General features: G+C 42.4%; 2 protein-coding genes across 3 annotated transcripts in view; one reads left to right on the top strand and one right to left on the bottom strand.

Annotated features, from left to right (window-relative positions):
• Positions 1–409: 409 nt before the first annotated feature.
• Positions 410–4,060, bottom strand: atp5f1b (ATP synthase F1 subunit beta). Its single transcript, XM_038716826.1, has 10 exons — positions 3,905–4,060; positions 2,861–3,034; positions 2,592–2,766; positions 2,279–2,400; positions 1,981–2,165; positions 1,712–1,870; positions 1,462–1,584; positions 1,099–1,311; positions 795–996; positions 410–683 (listed from the first exon to the last, which is right to left on the bottom strand). The coding sequence occupies exons 1-10, from the start codon at positions 4,005–4,007 to the stop codon at positions 586–588; spliced, it is 1,554 nt and encodes a 517-aa protein (XP_038572754.1). The 5' UTR covers positions 4,008–4,060; the 3' UTR covers positions 410–585.
• An 8,662-nt stretch (positions 4,061–12,722) lies between these two features.
• The window catches only part of LOC119901277 (collagen alpha-1(XXVIII) chain-like), a 38,208-nt gene continuing 30,288 nt past the window's right edge, over positions 12,723–20,642 (top strand). The window contains exons 1-3 of one of the 2 annotated variants that reach the window (XM_038716898.1): positions 12,723–13,059; positions 13,214–13,371; positions 18,363–18,937. In XM_038716898.1, coding sequence (XP_038572826.1) covers positions 13,221–13,371; positions 18,363–18,937 — 726 coding nt within the window. In that variant the 5' untranslated portion in view covers positions 12,723–13,059; positions 13,214–13,220. The remainder of the gene's footprint in view (positions 13,060–13,213; positions 13,372–18,362; positions 18,938–20,642) is intronic. The other variant, XM_038716889.1, reaches the window with a different exon arrangement.

Genomic DNA, 20,642 nt, shown 5'->3' on the forward strand with positions numbered 1-20,642 from the left:
ATCCAGTGACCCCTCCTAGTGAGCCAATGACCCTTGTGTTGGAAACCTTTAACCTAGCAAACATCCTTGATCTCATCACCTGCAAGTCTGCTGTTCATCTCACTCCTGGGTTAGTGGCTTTTGTGCTACATTTCTTTACTGTTAATATGCAATTTGGGTATAACGGTTTGCTACAAGTGACAAGTTTGTCACCCTTTTAAAGTTTAGACCAGCACTCAGTTATTTGTCCACGGTTTTATTTGGAATATGTAACCAGCTGCACAACAGTTCAGATAGCTTAACAGGGCCTGAGACTACCATCTAGTGGTCCGAGTGGATGAGAACAGCCATTTCATGAAATTCCCCTTCAGGAACAAGATTCTCATCTACAACTATTACAGCCTTTAGGAAATATACAGTTGACAAGCCGTTTTATGTAAAGACAGTGTTTTATTCCATCTTTCACTGGAAACATTAAATAGAACTTTCTTTCAGGATGACAAGACAGGTACATTTGAATTTTGACATGTTTTACAAACCAAGTGCTCCTAACCACAGGACCCCTCTCCATTTGTTTCTCTTCTCCCCACAACAGATTGTTGAGATTTATGAATGCTCCTCAGCCAGCTTCTCTGCCTTCTGAATGACTTCCTCGATGGGGCCGACCATGTAGAAGGCTTGCTCGGGCAGAGCATCATACTCACCTAGAGGGAAACGGGTACAAAAGGCAGCATTAGTAATGCAAAGAAGTTGGGGGGCACAAGCACCACCTAAAAAAGATGGGATGTACTTTAAGTCACATTAGTGACACTTACCACCAAGGATGCTCTTGAAGCCCTTGATGGTTTCCTTGAGGGGCACCAGCTTGCCCATATGGCCAGTAAACACCTCGGCCACCTGGAAGGGCTGGGACAGGAAACGCTGGATCTTGCGGGCGCGGGCCACAGTCAGTTTGTCCTCCTCAGACAACTCATCCATACCCAGAATGGCAATGATATCCTGCAGGGATTTGTAGTCCTACAGGAGGAAAGTAAACTGGTTAGCCTGATAAATACTTTGTTAGTCCCACCAAAAATCAAAAGTACACGTTTCAAAATAGTAAAATATTAAGTCCCAAACCTGAAGGATTTTCTGCACACCACGGGCGACATCGTAGTGCTCAGCTCCGACGATGTTGGGGTCCATGATACGGGAAGTGGAGTCCAGGGGGTCAACAGCGGGGTAGATACCCAGCTCAGCGATGGCACGGGACAATACAGTGGTGGCGTCCAAGTGAGCGAAGGTGGTGGCGGGGGCAGGGTCAGTCAAATCATCAGCGGGCACATAGATGGCCTGGTGGAGAGAACATCATGCATCATAAAACTTCTACTAGCAATGATACATTCATGCAAGATAATTGATCAACCATCTTTTAAAAGGTTGCTTTAGTAAATACAATGATTGATTAACCTACAGCTTAAGTATTATCCTCCTCGTGTTTACCTGCACAGATGTGATTGAACCCTTCTTGGTGGTGGTGATTCTCTCCTGCATGGTACCCATGTCTGTGGCCAGAGTGGGCTGGTAACCCACAGCAGAGGGGATACGACCCAGCAGAGCAGACACCTGAGAAGCAAGACTACCTCAGTCAGTACCAACCTTTTTAACCGCTATTACAAATCATCTTGGGACATTCAGGGAAAACATTTCCTTGCCCTGTGACTTTGACAGACGTGATTTAAGTTTTACAGACCTCAGAGCCAGCCTGTGTGAAGCGGAAGATGTTGTCGATGAAGAGCAGCACATCCTGACCCTCCTGGTCACGGAAGTACTCTGCTACGGTCAGTCCAGTCAGAGCCACTCTGGCACGGGCACCAGGGGGCTCGTTCATCTGTCCATACACCAGCGCCACCTAGCAGGGACAAGGGTACAGTAAGTGGTTTATGTTTGCTACAATGCCAGTTTTTCCCCCCAAAATGATGCAATTTCACGTTTTATTTTCTTGTGGAGGCTTGCCCTCACCTTGGAGGTGGTGTCCTTCAGGTTGATGACACCAGACTCAATCATTTCATGGTACAAGTCATTTCCCTCACGGGTACGCTCGCCCACGCCGGCAAACACAGAGTAACCACCATGGGCCTTGGCTACATTGTTAATCAGCTCCATGATCAATACAGTCTTGCCTACACCAGCGCCACCGAACAGACCTGGGACCATGACAAATGTAGGTTTAGTTTTGTCATGTTACAGTATACAAGTCAGTGTCTATTGTGCCAGTACAACACCAACTGTGAGCAAACATTTATGTTACTGCACATACCGATCTTTCCTCCCTTGGCGTAGGGGGCCAGCAGGTCGACCACCTTAATGCCAGTCACCAGAATCTCCTGTTCCACACTCATGTCAGTGAATTCAGGGGCCTCAGCATGGATGGGTGCAGTCCTTGGGACAGGGGACATCATTTCCAGTTAATTAACAGAGCAGGACACAACATTTACAAGCGCATCATCTTGCTAGTTATGGCAAGCTCCTTAACACCTGGTGATAATAGCCTCTTGTATTTTTTGTGTTGTCCTTCTGTTATGACTACATAGATTTAAAAACATGTCTAGTTATTTTCAAAGTAAACTCACTGCTTGGTGGAGATGGGACCCCTCTCGTCGATGGGCTCGCCAATGACATTCATAATCCTGCCCAGGGTCTCGGGACCCACAGGGATTCTGATGGGGGCACCAGTGTCCAGAACTTTCTGTCCGCGGACCAGACCTTCGGTACCATCCATAGCAATGGTACGCACTGTGCTCTCCCCTAAACACAGAACATGTTTTTTGATTTTAATTTATTGTCTATTCTGTCTGCTCATGTGTTTACAGGACTGAAGGTTATAAGCCAAGTTGCTCACCAAGATGCTGTGCCACCTCCAGGACTAGCCTGGAGTCACGGCCTGCAACTTCCAGGGCGTTGAGGATGGGAGGAAGGCCTTCATCGAACTGGACGTCGACGACGGCACCGATGACAGCCACAATACGCCCGTGAGCTGTGACGGCAGCGGCGGCAGGTGCGACATAATCTCTGCCTGTGAAGTAATGCAGACAGTGTTTGCAATTAGCTCAGCGCCATACATGTGTGCAACAGTCATGACCTTGCTTTGCCAGTGGTAACGTTATTGCATTCGTCTTTAATATACCACCCTGCAGGCTGAGCGGGCAGACAACTGCGTGTCTGGCCGCTCCGTCTCAATGTCAAGGGATTGTTGTAGGCCAAACTGCGAATCAGCTTTTAAAACACTCCTGAATTAATCGGGTGACGCCCTCTAACAAAACATTGAGCGACCTTGTGAGAAATAAAAGTCTATTTTGATCAGTACAGAGTCCAACAAGTCATTTCCCCAACATCATAACGTTTAGGTAGAAAGGCTGACAGATGAATGAAGTGTACTTCAAGCTAAAGCTGCTAGCGTCACTGCAATAACGACAGACGCAGGACACTCAATGGCAAAAAGGTTTGTAGTTTCTCATAATCTTAATATTTCTTCTGTTGCTGGATGAATGCAATGCGTTCGTTGCAGACGACTGTCTAACCTTGTTAACCTGCGAGACCTTGCTAAATCTCAACTTGTAATGCTAACGTCAAGTTAGCAGCCTCTGCACAGCCTCGCACCGCCTCATGTCATTACACAAAGGTCATTACTGCTAACTCAACAGAAACACAGTCCAGTCATTTTCTGATTTATCATATGTGCCAATAGGAGCATATAAGCACGTGTGTACCGTTTTAGAAAGCCCCAACATATTTCATATTTGACATTTTAGCGTTAAGGCCTGCTACGACACAGCGTGTTGCTAGCGATAGCCATGGTTAGCATTGCCGCTGCTCCTCCCTGACAGGCGCATAAATGCGTCTCTCCTTAGCGCGATTTCGCTCCAAAGCAAAGTACATGACTTACGTGAAAGGACGGCTGGCGATCCAACGAGGGCCTTCAGGGGCTGGACCCCAGGCTTAAGAGCCTGCAGAGCCCCGGTGCAGCAGCGTCCCACAGCTCCCAACATGGTCAAAATGGCTGAAGGTGGAAAGAGACGGAGGAACTTTCGGCTTTATAATGAATGACCGCTGGGGCGAAATGCGCATGCGCGCAACGTATAAAGCCTATGTTGAGCATGCGCAGATGTTAAGCCCAGCCGGCTCAGCTGACATTCTGCCCTCCAGAGCAGCAAACGTGTGCTGAATGACAGTCCAAACTAAAGGTTACACTTAATATGTTAGCTTTTAAATCTATTTTTCAATTAATGTGGAATTGCATGAAAACAAATGGTTCAGGCTTCCAAGTGGTGTCACTGTCTCATTTCTACACATTGTCCCAGGTCAAGAGAGGTAAAGTTTTCTGCTGCCATTTGTTGTTCTTCTTGAGTCCCTATTTTGCTTAGGTCACTAACGGTGCCCTTGTTGTCCCCACTTCTTAGTTAAATGTCCTGTCTAAAAAAACTAAAGGACTCTGCTTGTGCTTATAGAACTTGAATTGACTCATAAATACATTATTATCTTAATATTTACCTCGATTTAAGGTGACTAAACAGCTGGGCTGGTGACAGTGGTGGACGGTATCGAGTTCTGTACAATCTATGCTACATTTCAAAAGGAAATATTGTACTATTTGCTCCTGTAGTTAGTAGTTACTTTGCAGATTAAGATTTTACACAACATATAATCACTTTATAAAACACAGCCCCTTGTAAGAATATAAACTAATCAACACAACAAAACAAAATAAGGTAGTTAAACTGCGCTCCACCTCAACCAGCTACCAGCTTGTTGCCTAATGCAACAATAATATTAATTCAACAATACAATATACTGTATAAAATGAAATAACACTCTTTTAGGGGCTATTCTATTTAGTTTTGATACATGTAAAAGTATATATTTCTTATAATCTAGTTCTATAGTTTTACTCAATTCAACATTTTAATGCAAAACTTCCGCCACTGGATGCAATGTGTACAACAGACCTGCTTTTATCACAGTCATGAACCAGTGCTATCCTGATAAGAGAAGGATACAAAATGTGAGCACACTTGAAACCATTAGCCAAAGTGTGCTGTATTTATTAAAAGTGTTAATTAGGCTAATTACGGACTTTATGATAAAACTCTAATTATTTGGTTTTACCTGCTTACTGTGGTGGAAGTATAAAAATACTCAATTATAATTAATAACCTTCAATTCAAGTTAAACGTAAAAGTATTATCAACTAAAATCATCTGATGAAATAAAGCCCTCCCCCTCCATCATCCCCTGTGGAAATTCTGCCCTTGCTACAGTATGTAAGACAAGCTCAGTTGTAGGTTAACATAAGTTTACAGTTAAAAGCTGTAAATTATAAATTTACTGCACATCATGTATGAAAGATTAGCAAATGTGCTTTTCCGGGCCTCCACATTATTAAATTTGCAGAGAAGACCTATAATCCTGCACACTGAAGACAGGATACTATAATATACAATATACCGAAATGTCTAGATAATCCGCAGCTGTCTCCCAAATACATACTACCGTACATACAATTGTTTTTGAGTCAGTAATGTGTTCAAAGTGACAAAATAAAGTATAATTAAAACAGTCTGCCTGCACACTAGAAAAGCCTTGTTTTTTGTGTGCTATTGATACACACTGTTGTCCCACAAAGTAATGCACAAAGGGAATAGATAGAGAACTGTTCACAGCTGGAAAACCTTAAAACAAACTGTGAATGGTGGTGAAACAGCTTCAAGAACCTAAAAAAAAAAAAAACACACAGGAGAACTTTTTATTGCAGAAGCAAGAAAAGAACAGGAGCGATCAATTGCATTAATGATGGCTGTATTCCATTTAGGTGAGCCAGTTCCAGGGTTTGATATGATACATGCATGGCTCACGGTAGAGGCTTCATGGGGCATGTAATGGAACAGAGATGTTGTTAATGTTAGTAGCTCCACCTGTGTTTTGCCTGCTACGTCAAAATGTCTGCTGTAAAACAGGCTTATCTTTTCCTGCTAGTGCAAACAGTAAAGTTGTTTTCTTGTTTACTAACTGAACAGACTGCTATACTGTGAACATTAATATATTGTACACACTGTCTATAATATTAGTATATCTGGTATAGAATTTCGGACACAGCACATAAGCACTGTAAGTCCACTATATTTACACTAGAGGGTACTGCTGCACCAAAAGAGGCAGATTGTGTGGTAGAAGATAGTTTTTTGCAAGTGTGAGAGCCTTTATGACTCATGTTGTGGGGACGTAAATCTGTTTACACAGTCACATTAACAAGGAAGACATGGTTTATGGTAAGGTTAGGTTAGGGTTAGACAAGTAGTGGTTGAGGTAAGGGTAAATCTCCAGGAAACAAATGTAAGTCTGTGTAATTTACTTTGAAGTGATGGAAACTTGACCGTGTGTGTGTTTGCCAAATGTAATGCTTTTCATTTGAGAAGCCTTAAATCATCCATTTGTCTTGGCCTCACTTTAAAGCATAATGTAAAATCTGTTTCCTGAACAAACAATACTCACCAGTAGAATGATCTGCTAAACCTTTTAAAGACAGTTTCATCTGGCTTATAATACATTTATATTTTTTCAGCACAATATTCTGCACAAAAGTCCCCCAAATTCTCACATTAACTAGTCAAATGAGTTTAAGTTTGGCGCAACATGTCAGATATGGCCTTGGTATTACCTCGTTATAAAGCACACCTCCTGATGTTTTTGATATTACCTGAACAAGGCTGGGCATCTCTCCTCCTGCCCACAGATGATTATCTCACTATCTCCATACATCTCTACTAGTCTGTATTTGTCTGTGAAAACACAGCAAATATTTGAGTTAAGCATCCTGTGAATGCCCCAAAGTAAAGTCTGAGGAGTGATGATTGAGAATACTTTACCATTTAAAAAAATATAGTCAAGGGAGCAATGTTGAGATCACTTGGCTTTCCATTTGTTACTTCTCAGTGTTTATAAAGATTGTGCTTGTGTTGCACTTACTGTAGCCACAGTGATGAGGATGAATGAGTTCACAACAGTGTGAGAGGCCAGGTGATGCAAGAATGGACATGTTCCTCCAAAGCGGCAGATGCCAGTATGGTTACCCGCTGATCTGTCATTAGGAACGTTTGACGACCCATATTATAAAGTGATCTGTGGAATCTTCTCTGTATTTGAATTCACAACAATAACCTTTAATAAATAATAAAACCCTTGAAAATGTTTCCCATCCCAAATACCACACCTATGTCAGGTTTTGCCAAGCCCCCTCGTTCATTATACTTGGGATTGTTTGACAGCAGGCGTCCTTTGACCTTCCACAAACATGTTCAGTACTTGTGAGGAAACCTTTTTTGACCAAAAACCTCAAACGTGACGAGAATGCGCTCATAGTGGTCGAGTGAAACATAGTATCTTACAGTGCCACGCAGGTGATTGTAAATGCTTTTCTTTTTTTCTTGTATTTTTAGCCTTTCTAGCGGCGTGGCTCTAGGCAATGTAGCAATGCCGCCCTGTCAGTCAGTCCATCACTTTGGTCCAGTCTGAGCTATCTCAACAATTATTGGGTGGATTGTCATGAATTGTCGAACAGACGTTCATGGTCCCCAGAGGATAAATCCTGCTGACTTTGTTGATCCCCTGATTTTTCCTCTTGTGCCACCATGAAGTTGACATTTGTGGTTCTGAATGAAAAATCTCAACAACTATTGGATGAATTGCCGGGAAATGTGGTTCACAAATTTATGTCTCCCTCAGGATAAATTGTAAAAACTTTGTTGAACCCATTCATTTTTTTTCTGGTGCCATCGTCAGGCCAACAGTTACATTTATCCAGCACTGCAAAACTGATGGCTTTCCCATCAGCCTCAGCTGTACTTTTGTGTTTAATGCTTATTAGCAAATGATGTGTACACACTAAACCAAGAATACGACTGTGTCCTAAATCACTCCCTCATTCACTCCTCCCTATAGAATTAACACTAATTAGTTTACACTAAAGTAAATAGTCATTTGAGATCTCTGACACCTATTAATCATCATCACTTTGCCTCATTACTGACAGGTGTAGACTTGCACGACTGCTAACTTTTGCGTCTATAAAATGTGGTCCATTGCATTGTTAAGCAGTGTACATACCATGGCACTAGTTTTGTCGTTCCACTGTGAGAATCTTTGAGCGTAGGTCCACAGTACAGAAAATGTAGAATTCAAATTTTTAAATAGCAGTAAACATAGTGCTCTATATTGTAAATAAGAAGTGATTACAGACCCAGCGAAAGACCATAGTTTAAACATTTTACCTGCTAAACATCCGTGTTGGTGTTGCCATTGTTAGCACATTAGCATGCTGGTTTTGGTTTTGAGCAAAATTTTCCTGACAACTATTGGATGGCCATGAAACTTTGTGCAAACGTTCATGTTCCCCTCAGATTGAATTGTAACAACTAAATTTAATTTGTACAATACTTTGAACTGAACATGGTAAACATTAAATCTGCAAAAAACACCAGCATGTTAATATTACCACTGTGAGCATGTTAGCATGCTGACATTAGCCTTCAGCTCAAAGCTCCATCCACCCACTAATAATCAACAGCCACTGATGTCACCCGTGTACTCCTCTGCGCTTTTAACTATATGTTGAAGGAACATGCACAATCTTGTGAAAACAGGGGTTAATCGAAATGTCACAGGAAAGATTTACCTGGAGGGGTAGGGAATATCAAAGAGCTAAGTGGTGGCTTCCGCAGTGTGATAAAAGAAAGACTCACTCTTGTTATGTTTCTCTTCCTCTCCTTGTGCCACACACCTTTTCCTAGGAAATCATTTGCTCATTAAAATTCACTTGTGTGGCATTAAATAAAAAACGCCATGCTCTTCTTTTTATTGATGCCCTTTATTATTGTCTGCATCTGCTAATAGCGTCACTGTGGTCTCTTAGATATGACCATCTTTATTAATTTATTCCCATGTACTCATTGAATGAATGTCACGTAATTGCTGGGTAGTTTAGAGACACTGTGGGGTCTGCTTTTAGAGAACCTTTCAGCAAAGTTAATGCACACTTCAGATGCAGCATAGTGAACATGTAGACTTATTATTTCAGATTTCCCGCAGTGAAAGAAATCAGGAAAGTGAGACCTTAACTTGTCGTAACAAGCATGTAGATTTACAGCTTCCCTAGTTTGGTATATTATAACTGGAAGTTTTGTGGTTTAACATGTGTATAAAGACATTTCATATTGAGTATTATGCAACAAAACAAGTGTCTCTATAAAAGTTTTATTCATTCATGTGAAAATAGTCAAAGCAGTCCCTATTAAAACTGTATGGTCAGACATAAGCAATGACAGCTTCTTCCTATTTCTCACTGCAAAGTAGTTCCCAACAGACATAAATAACGACAAAAATAATCCCCATAAATCCTCACTTTGCTTAATCAGCTCTCCACACGAAGGAAAGGCAGCTGAACCAGATTTAAGGAGGTCCATCTTTCAAGGGGAGCATTCTTGAGTGACAGCTCACCTTTCCTTGCTTTCAGTAATACAGTAGGCAATAAAAACACACGCCGTCATCCCTGTTGCAGAGTTATGTGATCACAGGTCCAGCTTTTATGGTTGCAGATGCAGACTGTCTCATGGGATGTTAAGAATCCTCTGATCCAGGACTTATAATAACATTAAAGAGATGTTTCTTAAAAAGGACATGCACCGGGTTTCAATAATGCTGGACTGATTCTGTGCACTGTTGAGGAGACCTCTGAGTTCTATTGTGAATGTACAAAATCTGACATTGGATGTTGTCTTGGGGTGTATAGGGCGCATAAGAAATGAACAAACAATTTGAAGGAAATCTATTTACCAATGTCAAATCTGACTATAGACAAAAAGACAAACTCGTAGAATAAAATATAAATGTAATTTCTACAATGCTACTTCTTCCTGGTCCGTGTTTAAATTAAATCGTGCCAAGTGAAAGACTAACAAATGACTGCTCTGGGTGTTTTCACAGGTGAATCATGGTACGCTGATCTTGCAAGGTGTGATGCCTTAAGGTATAAATCTCCTATCCAAACTTTCCAGCTTTCTGGATTATTCCAAGGGTGAGGCCTCTGGAGGCACAATTAACATAAATAGAATATATTTTAAAGCAGCTATAATGGATATTTGTAGAACAACAATGTATTAAATGACTATATGTAATGTGAAAAGGGTCACTTTTGGTGATGAACTCAATGAGAATTATAACATAACTCTGCTGTTCCCCCAATTTACAACTTGTTTTAGTGCATTGTTTTCTGCAGCTTTATTGTTTTGGTTCAATTCAATTAAATTTTATTATATAGCACCAAATCACAACAACAGTTATCTCTGAGCGCTTTTCATAAAAGAGCAGGTCTAGACCATACTCTGTGATGATATTTACAGAAACCCAACAGTTCCCACCAAGAGCAAGCACTATGCGACAGAGGCAAGGAAAAACTTCCTTTTAAGAGGCAGAAACCTCGAGCAGAACCATGGCTCAGGGTGGGCGGCCATCTGCCTCGACCGGTTGGGGGTGAAGGAAGGAGAGAGAGAGAGAGAGAAGGGGAGGGAGGCAGCCTACACAATATAAACACAGAGGTACAGACAGTAAAGGTAATGATGCTATAGACTGAATGAATAATGGTACAGATATTTACAGTAGTGTTAATGATAATAATCGTAATGTTAATGATTATAATAACAATAGGACTAGTAACCCAGGTGACCCGCAGCCACAGATCCAGAGCCAGAAACACCTGCAGGAAGTGATAGGAGGAGAGAGGAGAGGGACGAGAAAGCACAAGACTACCAGAAAGGGGAGAAGTTGTGTTAGTAACATGCAATAATGGGATGAGGTTGCATACAGAGGGAGAGAAAGTAGAGGAGAGAGGAGCTCAGTGCATCATGGGAAATCCCCCGGCAGTCTAGGCCTATAGCAGCATAACTAAGGGATGGTTCAGGACTCACCTGAGCCAGCCCTAACTATAAGCTTTATCAAAGAGGAAAGTCTTAAGCCTACTCTTAAATGTGGAGATGGTGTCTGCATCCTGAACCCAAACTTTGAACCTGGTTCCACAGGAGAGGAGCTTGATAGCTGAACGCTCTGGCTCCTATTCTACTTTTGTAGACTCTAGGAACCACAAGTAACCGTGCATTCTGGGAGCGCAGTGCTCTGGTGGGGTAGTAAGGTACTATGAGCTCTTTAAGATAAGATGGTGCCTGACCATTAACAGCTTTGTAGGTAAGAAGAATGATTTTAAATTCTATTCTGGATTTTACTGGAAGCCAATGCAGAGAAGCTAAAACAGAAGAAATATGATCTCTTTTCCTGGTTCCTGTCAGAACACGTGCTGCAGCATTCTGGATCAGCTGAAGAGTCTTAACGGACTTTTTCGACCACCCTGATAATAAGGAATTGCAGTAATCCAGCCTAGAAGTAACAAATGCATGGACTAGTTTTTCTGCATCATTTTTAGACAGGATGTTCCTGATTTTTGCAACATTACGTAGGTGAAAAAAGGCGGTCCTTGAAATTTAATACTTAATGTGAGACTTAAACGACATGTCCTGATCAAAGATAACTCCTCACAGTGGTGCTGGAGGCCAGGGCGATGCCATCAAGGGAAACTACATAGAACTGCGCCATTGTGGCCCCAATTGCAGTATAATGGTAAATACTAAATGCAGTGTTCTAGTGAGAGAAGGCATGATTTCCTTTCCTGTTTTTAGAATGATCACACCGCCTCTTGGGTGAAAACAAGCGCTGTAAGTGCCAGCGCCAAATAGAAAAATCTAGTGGCGCAATGTCTGAAAGCTGCTGCATCACATTTTGCATGTTGAACAACAAAAAAAAATTGTGATTTTCTTTATGTCCCCAAAGACCAAAGAGCAATAAAAGAAGAGATCTGTGGATTCAGGCCATCACCAGAGATGGAGAAAACAGTACAGGACTCAATACGTGTACGTTTGTAGCAAACACTTCATCACAAGTTAATAGATGATGTTACTAAAGAAGATGTTACTCAGTAAATGACATGTGCGCCAATGGTGTAAGTAAGGTTTTATGGTTTTAATAATTCACATAAATTGAGCAACATTAACATGCTATTAAATTGGCAAAGACCTTTATTTTATTTTTCAAATAAAAGGGTTTCACCTGCTTTCACCCAAAATCTGCTGCTGTTATCTATTGGTCATACCAGAGCAAGTAAGGCCCTAGTGGCAAAACCGCTGAATGTACTGAATTAGACAAGGGTGTGTTTCCTTGCTTTTGAAACTTTTCATTTGTAAGAGTAAGATTGTCTTATTTATTTTTCAGAAGTAACATAATTATGCTTTAAATTATTATTTTTTGCCTATAAACAGCCAAGTGTTATTAGAAACATTAGAATTAGCCTTCATGTCATTATAAACCCCCTGACTCTCCAGAAATTGTGCTTAATGGTAGTAGTTACCACACAACACACTGACACAAAATTGAAAGGCCTGTTTTGATTCCAACCAGCTGTTTTAGTAAAAAAAAAAAAAAAAAGACAAATTGCTGTCATTCCCAGGGGATTTCCTTTCTGTTCCTATTTTATTTCACATGGCTAACAAAGTAAAAATGGCACTCTATCCAAAAAAAAAAAAGGGGGGGGGGCACTCATTGCTCTGTCTTCCAGCCACACCTCCCACACTCCCCTCAAACTGGGAGTGAGTGAGTTTAAAGAAGGGCAGGACTTCTCTACATTTAGTGACAGCTTAGAATGGCCCGTATTTGAGTCTCATGAGAGCCAGGATACAGTCTAAACTTTTGGCAAACAGACAACACTGCTGCTGCTGCTGCTGCTGCTGCTGCTGCTGCTGGTGTCACTATAAGGTGCCTACCTGACCTGCAGACTCTCAGCCAAGATCCAACAGAGGAGGACATCCAACTTGATGCTCAGGACGTGGACTTAAACTAACACTCAATGAAGAATCTCTCATTTTACTTATTTGCACTTTTTCTGAATTTCTTCACTGCCAGAAGAGCTTTATAGCTCTGAACATACTGGAGACCTAAGTCAGCAACATTGTGAGTTATTCATGCTTGATGCCTGAGTCTCAAACACTTGTTAAAGCTTGTTCTCTGAGCGTGTGCAGTTTTTTTTGGGGGGGGTGGGGGTATTACAACATGAGAATGTGTCTGGGTCTTTTTTATCCATCTCTGTCTTCTCTTTATCTCCCAGGGAGGTCATGGTCCCATCAATGCACTGGTTACTGCTACTGTGGGGACTTCAAGGTCTTTGGGCACAGGACTATGAAGAAGACTATGAAGAAGAGGTGGTGGCCACCAAGAAGAAGAACAAACTATATCCCTCCAATTCCATACCACAAAATGGCAAATGTAAGTCTTTTTTTGTACATTTTTCTAGGGGGCTGTTTGTTGCCTCTTTTCAACTGATGCTCTTACTTGGAAAAGTGGCATGGAATTTGTGCAGGTGGCAAATATTTCACTTTTTTCATCACCGGAAAAAAAAACTGTGCTGCCACAGGTGAAAAAATAGAACATGATACTCAACAAGGACATCGCTGGAGGACGCAATCCACTTGGATTGATCATATCTCTTAGGTTTCTTAGAGCCATCCATCTCCTATGTGACCGTTCAGTGCTCTGTTACCCAAATGTTTTATTCGCTCAGAATCCTGTTTCCCCAGGCACATTCTCTCTGTGACATATTTCCGTGAAGATGAATGTGATTTACCCTCAGCCTATATTAGATCTGTGACCTCATTCCATTGCTGAAGGTTGGTGCAGCAAGTTGAGTTACTTTTATTCCCTCTTCAAAATATGCCACATTCATGAACTTATCACACTTTTCTTGAAAAGGCCTATAGAGCGTAAACAGTCAATAAATCACCCTTACTCCTTCTGAAGAATCCACGGATAAAAATGTCTATCTTGATTGAAAAGGTCTAGACAACCATATTGACAACATAAAACACAGGGAATATAAACGTTGTCACATGTTTGCTATGAAGCCAAAACTGTTATAGTCTAATGATGAAATGCCAAAATGCAATGATATACACTCCTTTTATCAAAGCTTGATCCTCCTTGCTCTGATTGATTATGAGCTAATGTAGTTAAACATATCCTTGTTAGGTTTCTTCCCAAGACTTAGATGAGAAGGTTGATGCTCTCGTGTCTGTACGCTAAATATGCAGCTTCAGCCAAGAGACAGTTAGCTTAGCTTAGCATAAAGACTGGAAACGGGGGGAAACAGATAGCCTGGCTCTGCCTATCAGCAGCTCCAAAGCCTAGTTCACACTACACGATTTTTAGCCCGATTTGCCGCTTGGCGACCGTCAGGCTGTGATCGGGGATATATCAGCGGTCAATCAGCAATCGGCAGTTGTCGTTATGTGTGAGCTACACAACGACGCATCAAGATGGCTCCCCGACACATTTCTGCCACATCGCCGACGTCTGGCAGATATCTATCATGCCAAATATCTGGAGGAGTCGGCCGACTCGACATCCACATCCAGCCATAGAGAGCAGGCAGATGGCAGAGCAGTCAGCTACTTTTTCACAGCAAAACACTTTTTTCTCCCCTCCAGCTCTCTCTGTAGCTCAGACAATCCCTGATACCTGCGTGTGCTGATCCATTCTTTCACCCTTATTCTTTGTCTTTATAATTGCTATCTTTATAATAACAAACAACAGCTGTTTCGTGTGTAGGTTCGCGTTATTTCCTGTTTCACATTTCACATGTGTTTTCTTGACAAAACTTGGTTTGGAGTCCAGCGTCGGGTGACAGAGTGCTTGTCAGCTCGTGTAGTGCGTGACCCGTCTTCAAGACTCCCGTCACAAGACGGCAAGTTGTGTAGTGTGAACAGCACGGCGATCGGCCGACACTGAAAGTCGTGTAGTCTGCACAAGGCATAAGGCTCACTAATTATCATGTTATATCGAGTTTGTTTCATCCATACACTTTCTGGTGTCTCCTGAATACCTCACAGTGATGACAAGACCAGGGCTGGACTGGGACAAAAGAATCACCCCTTGCATTTTTGGCCCAGGCAGCCCACCAAAATCGGTCGGACACCCCCCACCAATACACCATCCTTCCATTTAAGGGCTTAGATTAGTGTGACGAAACACTTAGCCCATGAGACCTAACATTGCACAAGATTGGGGCCATGACAACAAGACAAGAATATATTTTAATAGCACAAGCAGATGTGAAGACATATCAGGGATTCTAGCGAACGAGATTACGAAAAAAATTGCATCATCCCAATTTGGGGGAATATATATTAGCAAGGATCAATTTGGTGCTATGAATGTGTCCTGTGATAATAGCATATCTACCATTAGGGTCTAGGATACTACTGGAAGAGACAAAAGTTACGGATTTGTGAATCAGAATGGCGGCCCCTCTGGCTTTGCTATGAAAGGTGGAATGATAAAGTTGACCAAACCAACCCCTCCTAAGTCGAAAATGGTCAGCGACTTTTAAATGCGTCTCCTGAAGAAATGTGATCTGGACACCCAAGTGGCGGAGATGGTGGAGTACCTTGCTGCGCTTTATTGGGTCGTTCAAACCTTTACAGTTCCAACTGCAGATTCTGAGCATGTCCCCAGCCGGCTGCCCCATTGGACTAGTCTGAATCCTACTTGTAGACAAAGAGAGAAAGAAGGATGACAGGAGTGCGGCACTTTGAGCATTAGAAGACCAGTTGTAATGAACTCTGGATCTGGGGAAGCAGACTTCCTCAAGTCTCTGTTAATAAAGTCGATTGCGAGAGCAGGATCCGTAAATTTGCGGAGAGCTCCACCTGGCAAAGTGATCATCAGCTCAGCCGGATTTGACGCCTGGGCAAGTGTGCAGGTGACGCTTAGCATCCACAAACTCTAAGCGTTTCTTGGCCACGGAGGGGGAGAAATTGGGGGAGATTGATAGTTTCTTGCCATGGTGTAGCAAAGGGGTGGCTTCCCCCGCTCAACGCAGAATCTGGTCTCTGATGTGGAGATAGTGGACTGATGATAGGTCATGGTGGGGCCCCTTCATTGGGCCTCTGTCGAAGAGACCTGTGGGCACAGTCAAAAAGAGGTGCCTCATCCAGATGTAACAGGTCCTGTAGAAGTGTAGAGACGAATTCTCTGGGATGTGGACCTTCCAGACGCATATTGTTTTGTCTTGATCTTCCCTCTAAGTCATCACATTTAGCTTTGAGTATGTTAATTTCAACTTTGAGTAGGCTCACCACTGAGATTGGCTAAATTGTCACTGCAGGTGGTAGCATACAGTTCAAGGTAAATTATGGTAGAGCCATGTGAGTCTACTGTTGTCTGCAGTGTAGCCACGGATGCACGGAGGAGGAGGAGAGGAGGAGGCCTAAAAAGGATGTGAACGTTGCAAGAATTCTTTAAAGTATTATTTATGAGAAGATAATGTCAGACTGTGCCTAAAATTAATAAATAAATGCCATTTCTTGGCGGAGCTACGGGAAATGCAATCTCACTCCATGGCGTCCAGACACGCCCCCCAAGTTTTCTTCTATATTGACATTGCATTGCAAGCTTATTGTGCAAATAAACGTTTTTCATAACATTTTTATTTGTTAATTAACATTTCCTGGTGCAAGCTATTTTTCAGAACATTTTTAACAAATGCTTTCAAAAAGTGATGGCTACGTGTGTCCAGCGTCCCCAGTGTAAATGGCCCTCTCTGCTCCCTCTCTCCAGGTTGAGCTACTCCATACTCACCTCCACTCTCCTGCTTCTTTCTCGTGTCTTAGCCAGTGACAAAGTGTCAGGGCACTCAGCCCTGACACTTTGTCACTGGCTAAGACACGTCTCCTCCTCTGCCTGACAGTGGCTCTCCTTTATTCCTTTAAGTGCCTGTGCCTGCTCTACGTCGGGTACCGCAGCTGATGTTAAAACTACCGCAAACACATCGGTTATTTTCGCGTATTTGGTGGCAACTGTCTGAATAGAATAGAGAGCAGAGGGGGTGGGGTAGATGTGATTGGGCTGGCCCAGTGTCAGTATAGAAAATTACCCAATGGGCCGCTGTCCATGCTTTATGAGCTGGTCGTTGGCCCATTTCTTAAAAGCAGTTATATAAATACTAGGGCTGACCCCAAATAGTCAGCAGATTCAATGCTTCGATAATCTTCGACGGACGGAGCTTGATTCGACTGTCAATCTCACAGTCAAAGCTCTGCAGCGAAACAAGGATCATGCCATTTTGGCGATATGGAGGTGCTCAGCATCTGATTTTACATAGAACAACCAGTTTTTTCGCAATAAGTTTATATGCAGCCAATTACAATACACATTTCAACGTTTAATGCTGTAAATAAAGATGTAAAAAGAATAAAACTTTAACTTTAAAAATTGTAATCCGAACCCTGGGTCGTCGCATGTGTAGTTGTAGCATGTATGGTGTGTAGTGGCAAAAGAGACGGAGCCCCAACTGGTGTTGTGCCGAGTTGTCCGCACCTCGTGGGACTTTTGGATAATTTATCACCATTGATGAACCACACAAAGAATATTATAGCGTTTTTAAACCGCTGGCTACTTGAAATAGACCCGCAAGGTACTGCAACGTGAATGCAGTTTTCGGCAGCACGCAAAGCTCTGCACAAGACGAATGGCGAGAGAGAGAGAGAGAGAGAGAGAGAGAGGGAAAAGGGTCTTCAAAAAGTCTCAGTTTAGCTGGAAATTTACATTGTAAGTTGAATCAAGAGAGACTGCAGCTCTGCAGCTTTTCATGATTAAAGCGGTGCCACCATGTGTCGTCGCTACCCCCCCTGCTGGCAATCGCCGTGCACAAAAACAAACATGATTCAACTATCAGTCGACTATAGGCAGGACCTGGACAGCCCTAATAAATACATAATTTACGTTAAATCAGCCCAAAAGGTGTGTCGGCCCACCGGGCATTTGCCCCATATGCCAGATTACCGGTCCAGCCCTGGACAAGACTCGGGAAGTCATTGCACCCAACCAATTCTCTGTAAAACCATATCTTATCTTGTTAATTTGTAGGATGCAAACAAACAAGAAATAAAGTTTTAGGCCATGCTAAGCTAAGCCATGCTAATTACAGGACTGTCACCTATTGTATCAATTTGTTTTGCCAGTTACTTTGTGGTCAGAAACATAACTGCTGGCCATATTATGTTGTTAGGCCGTTGCCTATAACAAAGAATAGAAAAAAAATTCGAGCAAATTAAACTCTACATTTATTTAGCGCACGTGATTTGTAAGTGATCAAACTAATGAAGTTGAAAAAGTTAATGTGTCAAACTTATGTACTTTAGCATGTTCTAGGAAACAAGGTTGCATATTTAGCGTACTAATTCCTATAATTTCTTTCTCAGCGCTCATTGATGAAGATTGCAGCATGGAGTTGGCCTTCCTGATCGACAGCTCAGAGAGCGCCAAGGACAACCATGCCCAGGAGAAGCGTTTTGCCTCAGACGTGTTGGACCGGTTGCAGGGCCTCCGGCTGCAGACTGGCCGGGGGCTCAGCTCCCGTGCAGCCCTTCTTCAGTACAGCAGCCATGTCATCATAGAGCAGACCTTCAAAGAGTGGAGGGGCACGGATGACTTCAAGGCCAGAATTGCTCCCATTGCGTATATTGGTCACGGCACCTACACCACCTACGCCATCACCAACCTCACCCGTATTTACCTGGAGGAGTCAGATCCGAGGAGCATCAAGGTGGCCATTCTGCTCTTTGACGGAATCTCACACCCCAGGAACCCTGATATATTTTCAGCTGTGGCTGATGCCAAGAACCAGGGCATCCGCTTCTTCACCATAGGCATCACACCTGAAGCCAACGAGCAGGCTAACATAGCTCAGCTGCGGCTAATTGCTAACTCCCCAGCCTCGCGCTACCTGCACAACCTGCAGGATAGAGGCATTGTGGAGAAAGTCATAAAGGAGATTGTGAGTAAAAAATAAACTTGTTTTGATTGGTTTCTGATTGCATGCAAATTTTCAGATGGGAACACTGATCCATTCATTGTTTGCTTTTTAGTTTTGGATTTTATGCATGACTATTATGACTATTTTTGAAACACTACTACAACCCTCCTTGATCTGGTATGACCAGTAGCCTACGGTGGCTAATGTTAGCAAACTTTAAAATACAATTTATATAATGGACAAAGTCAGTTTTGAGCTACTGTTAAACATTTCAGCTTTTAATTTTATGCCCATATTCTCTTCTCATTGTCTTTTTGTTTAACAAAAGTTACATAGTCTTGCTGCGTGACTAAACTACTGCTTATGCAAAGTTTTCTTAAATTGAGCTTTTTTCAGAAAGGAGTTGTAACAGAGATCTGTCCGATTTGCAAGCTTGCTCATTCCTCAAAATCAGCTTTAATTAAACAGGCTTTCATGTAATCCCTTTTCTAGCTCTAACATTTCTACATTTTTTGGCACTTAACAGTTTGCGTGAATGTTTGATAATTGCTTATTCCCAGGGGCCAGTAATTTATGACAGGTGGAAGCTTCAAAAGGCCATTATGCAGATAGACTTTTGCTAGATGAATCAGATGTTAGCATCTTTTACTTCTTGATGCATCCAATGAGCTTCCCCTGTGCTGTCCTTGACACCACCCACTGCTTTCTTGGCTTATTGAATCCCTGATGAACAGCTGCTACCTGCTGCCATAGTAACAGGTCGGCAGTCATCACCTAAGTCATCACTGCAAAATATAACTCACTGACAGCCACTAAAATCAGCACTTGGTTGAAAAAATGGAAAGCTCTGAAATTCTGCTTTGGCCATGCATGTCTTGGGAGTTAGCTAAGACAACATTTGTCTTTATTTCCGATTGTTTATCTTGACTTGGGTGATTGGGGTTACTTTCATAAAGCAATGACACATTTCCAGATAATTACAACATGTGCTGCACAGCAACATCCTGCAGACACAACCAGGCTGTTTGCTGTAACATATGCTCCACATTAAGAACTCTTTGCGGGAAAATCGTAGTAAGAGCTGGAATCCAGCAAGAACATGCATGCACGCTACATCATTCAACCAGCTCCTCAATAACTACTTCAAACTTAGACTTTACTGTTGACACAGGTGGTACACATCCAAATATGATAAGGGAAAACTTTATAGAAAACTTACACTGAGGCTCCTAGAGCATTCAACTCGACGGCCTGCATCCTGCTGGCATGCAAGATCCCAGCAGCAGCCAGTCCACAACCAGACTTTCATTTCATTGCCCTGCATAGGCAGCATCTGTATGCCATAAGCATGTGCTTTTGTCTCAGCCGAGAAACAGTCTTTTATCTTTAGACTGCATCACTCCATCCCATAAGAAGGGACAGACTGTCTGTTTTGTCTTCAGACACCCCTCCTTACTACGGAAACATCCTCTGGATGCTTAGCGAGGCTATTTTTCTGATCAATGCATGTGGTTTGTGTTTAGTTTAGAATTTCGACAACTCCCCCCTTGTGTAGAAAATGTGGTCAGCTTTGAAGAGAGAAGCAACCTGTGGGGTGAAAATCAGGGCTCTGGCCTGAAGTGTCTGTTACAAGAGGAAGTGCAGGATGTGAGTCCATTCTCAGAAACAGGTGGAGAAAGTTGAGGACCATTTGACAAACTGAAACCAGGCCAGCAATGAATGATTT

This window comes from Micropterus salmoides, unplaced genomic scaffold (genome assembly GCF_014851395.1).
Source record: "Micropterus salmoides isolate LMB-PRFRI ecotype aquatic unplaced genomic scaffold, ASM1485139v1 Ms_hic_scaffold_1, whole genome shotgun sequence".
Lineage (NCBI taxonomy): Eukaryota > Metazoa > Chordata > Actinopteri > Centrarchiformes > Centrarchidae > Micropterus > Micropterus salmoides.

What these genes read in the sequence shown, in the direction of transcription:
- atp5f1b (XM_038716826.1), bottom strand. Translation starts at nt 4,007, where the DNA reads ATGTTGGGAGCTGTGGGACGCTGCTGCACCGGGGCTCTGCAGGCTCTT. An exon ending in TCACACAGGCTGGCTCTGAG is followed by an intron (nt 1,585 to 1,711) that starts GTCTGTAAAACT and finishes CTTGCTTCTCAG; the next exon opens with GTGTCTGCTCTGCTGGGTCG. An exon ending in GTTCAATCACATCTGTGCAG is followed by an intron (nt 1,312 to 1,461) that starts GTAAACACGAGG and finishes TCTCTCCACCAG; the next exon opens with GCCATCTATGTGCCCGCTGA.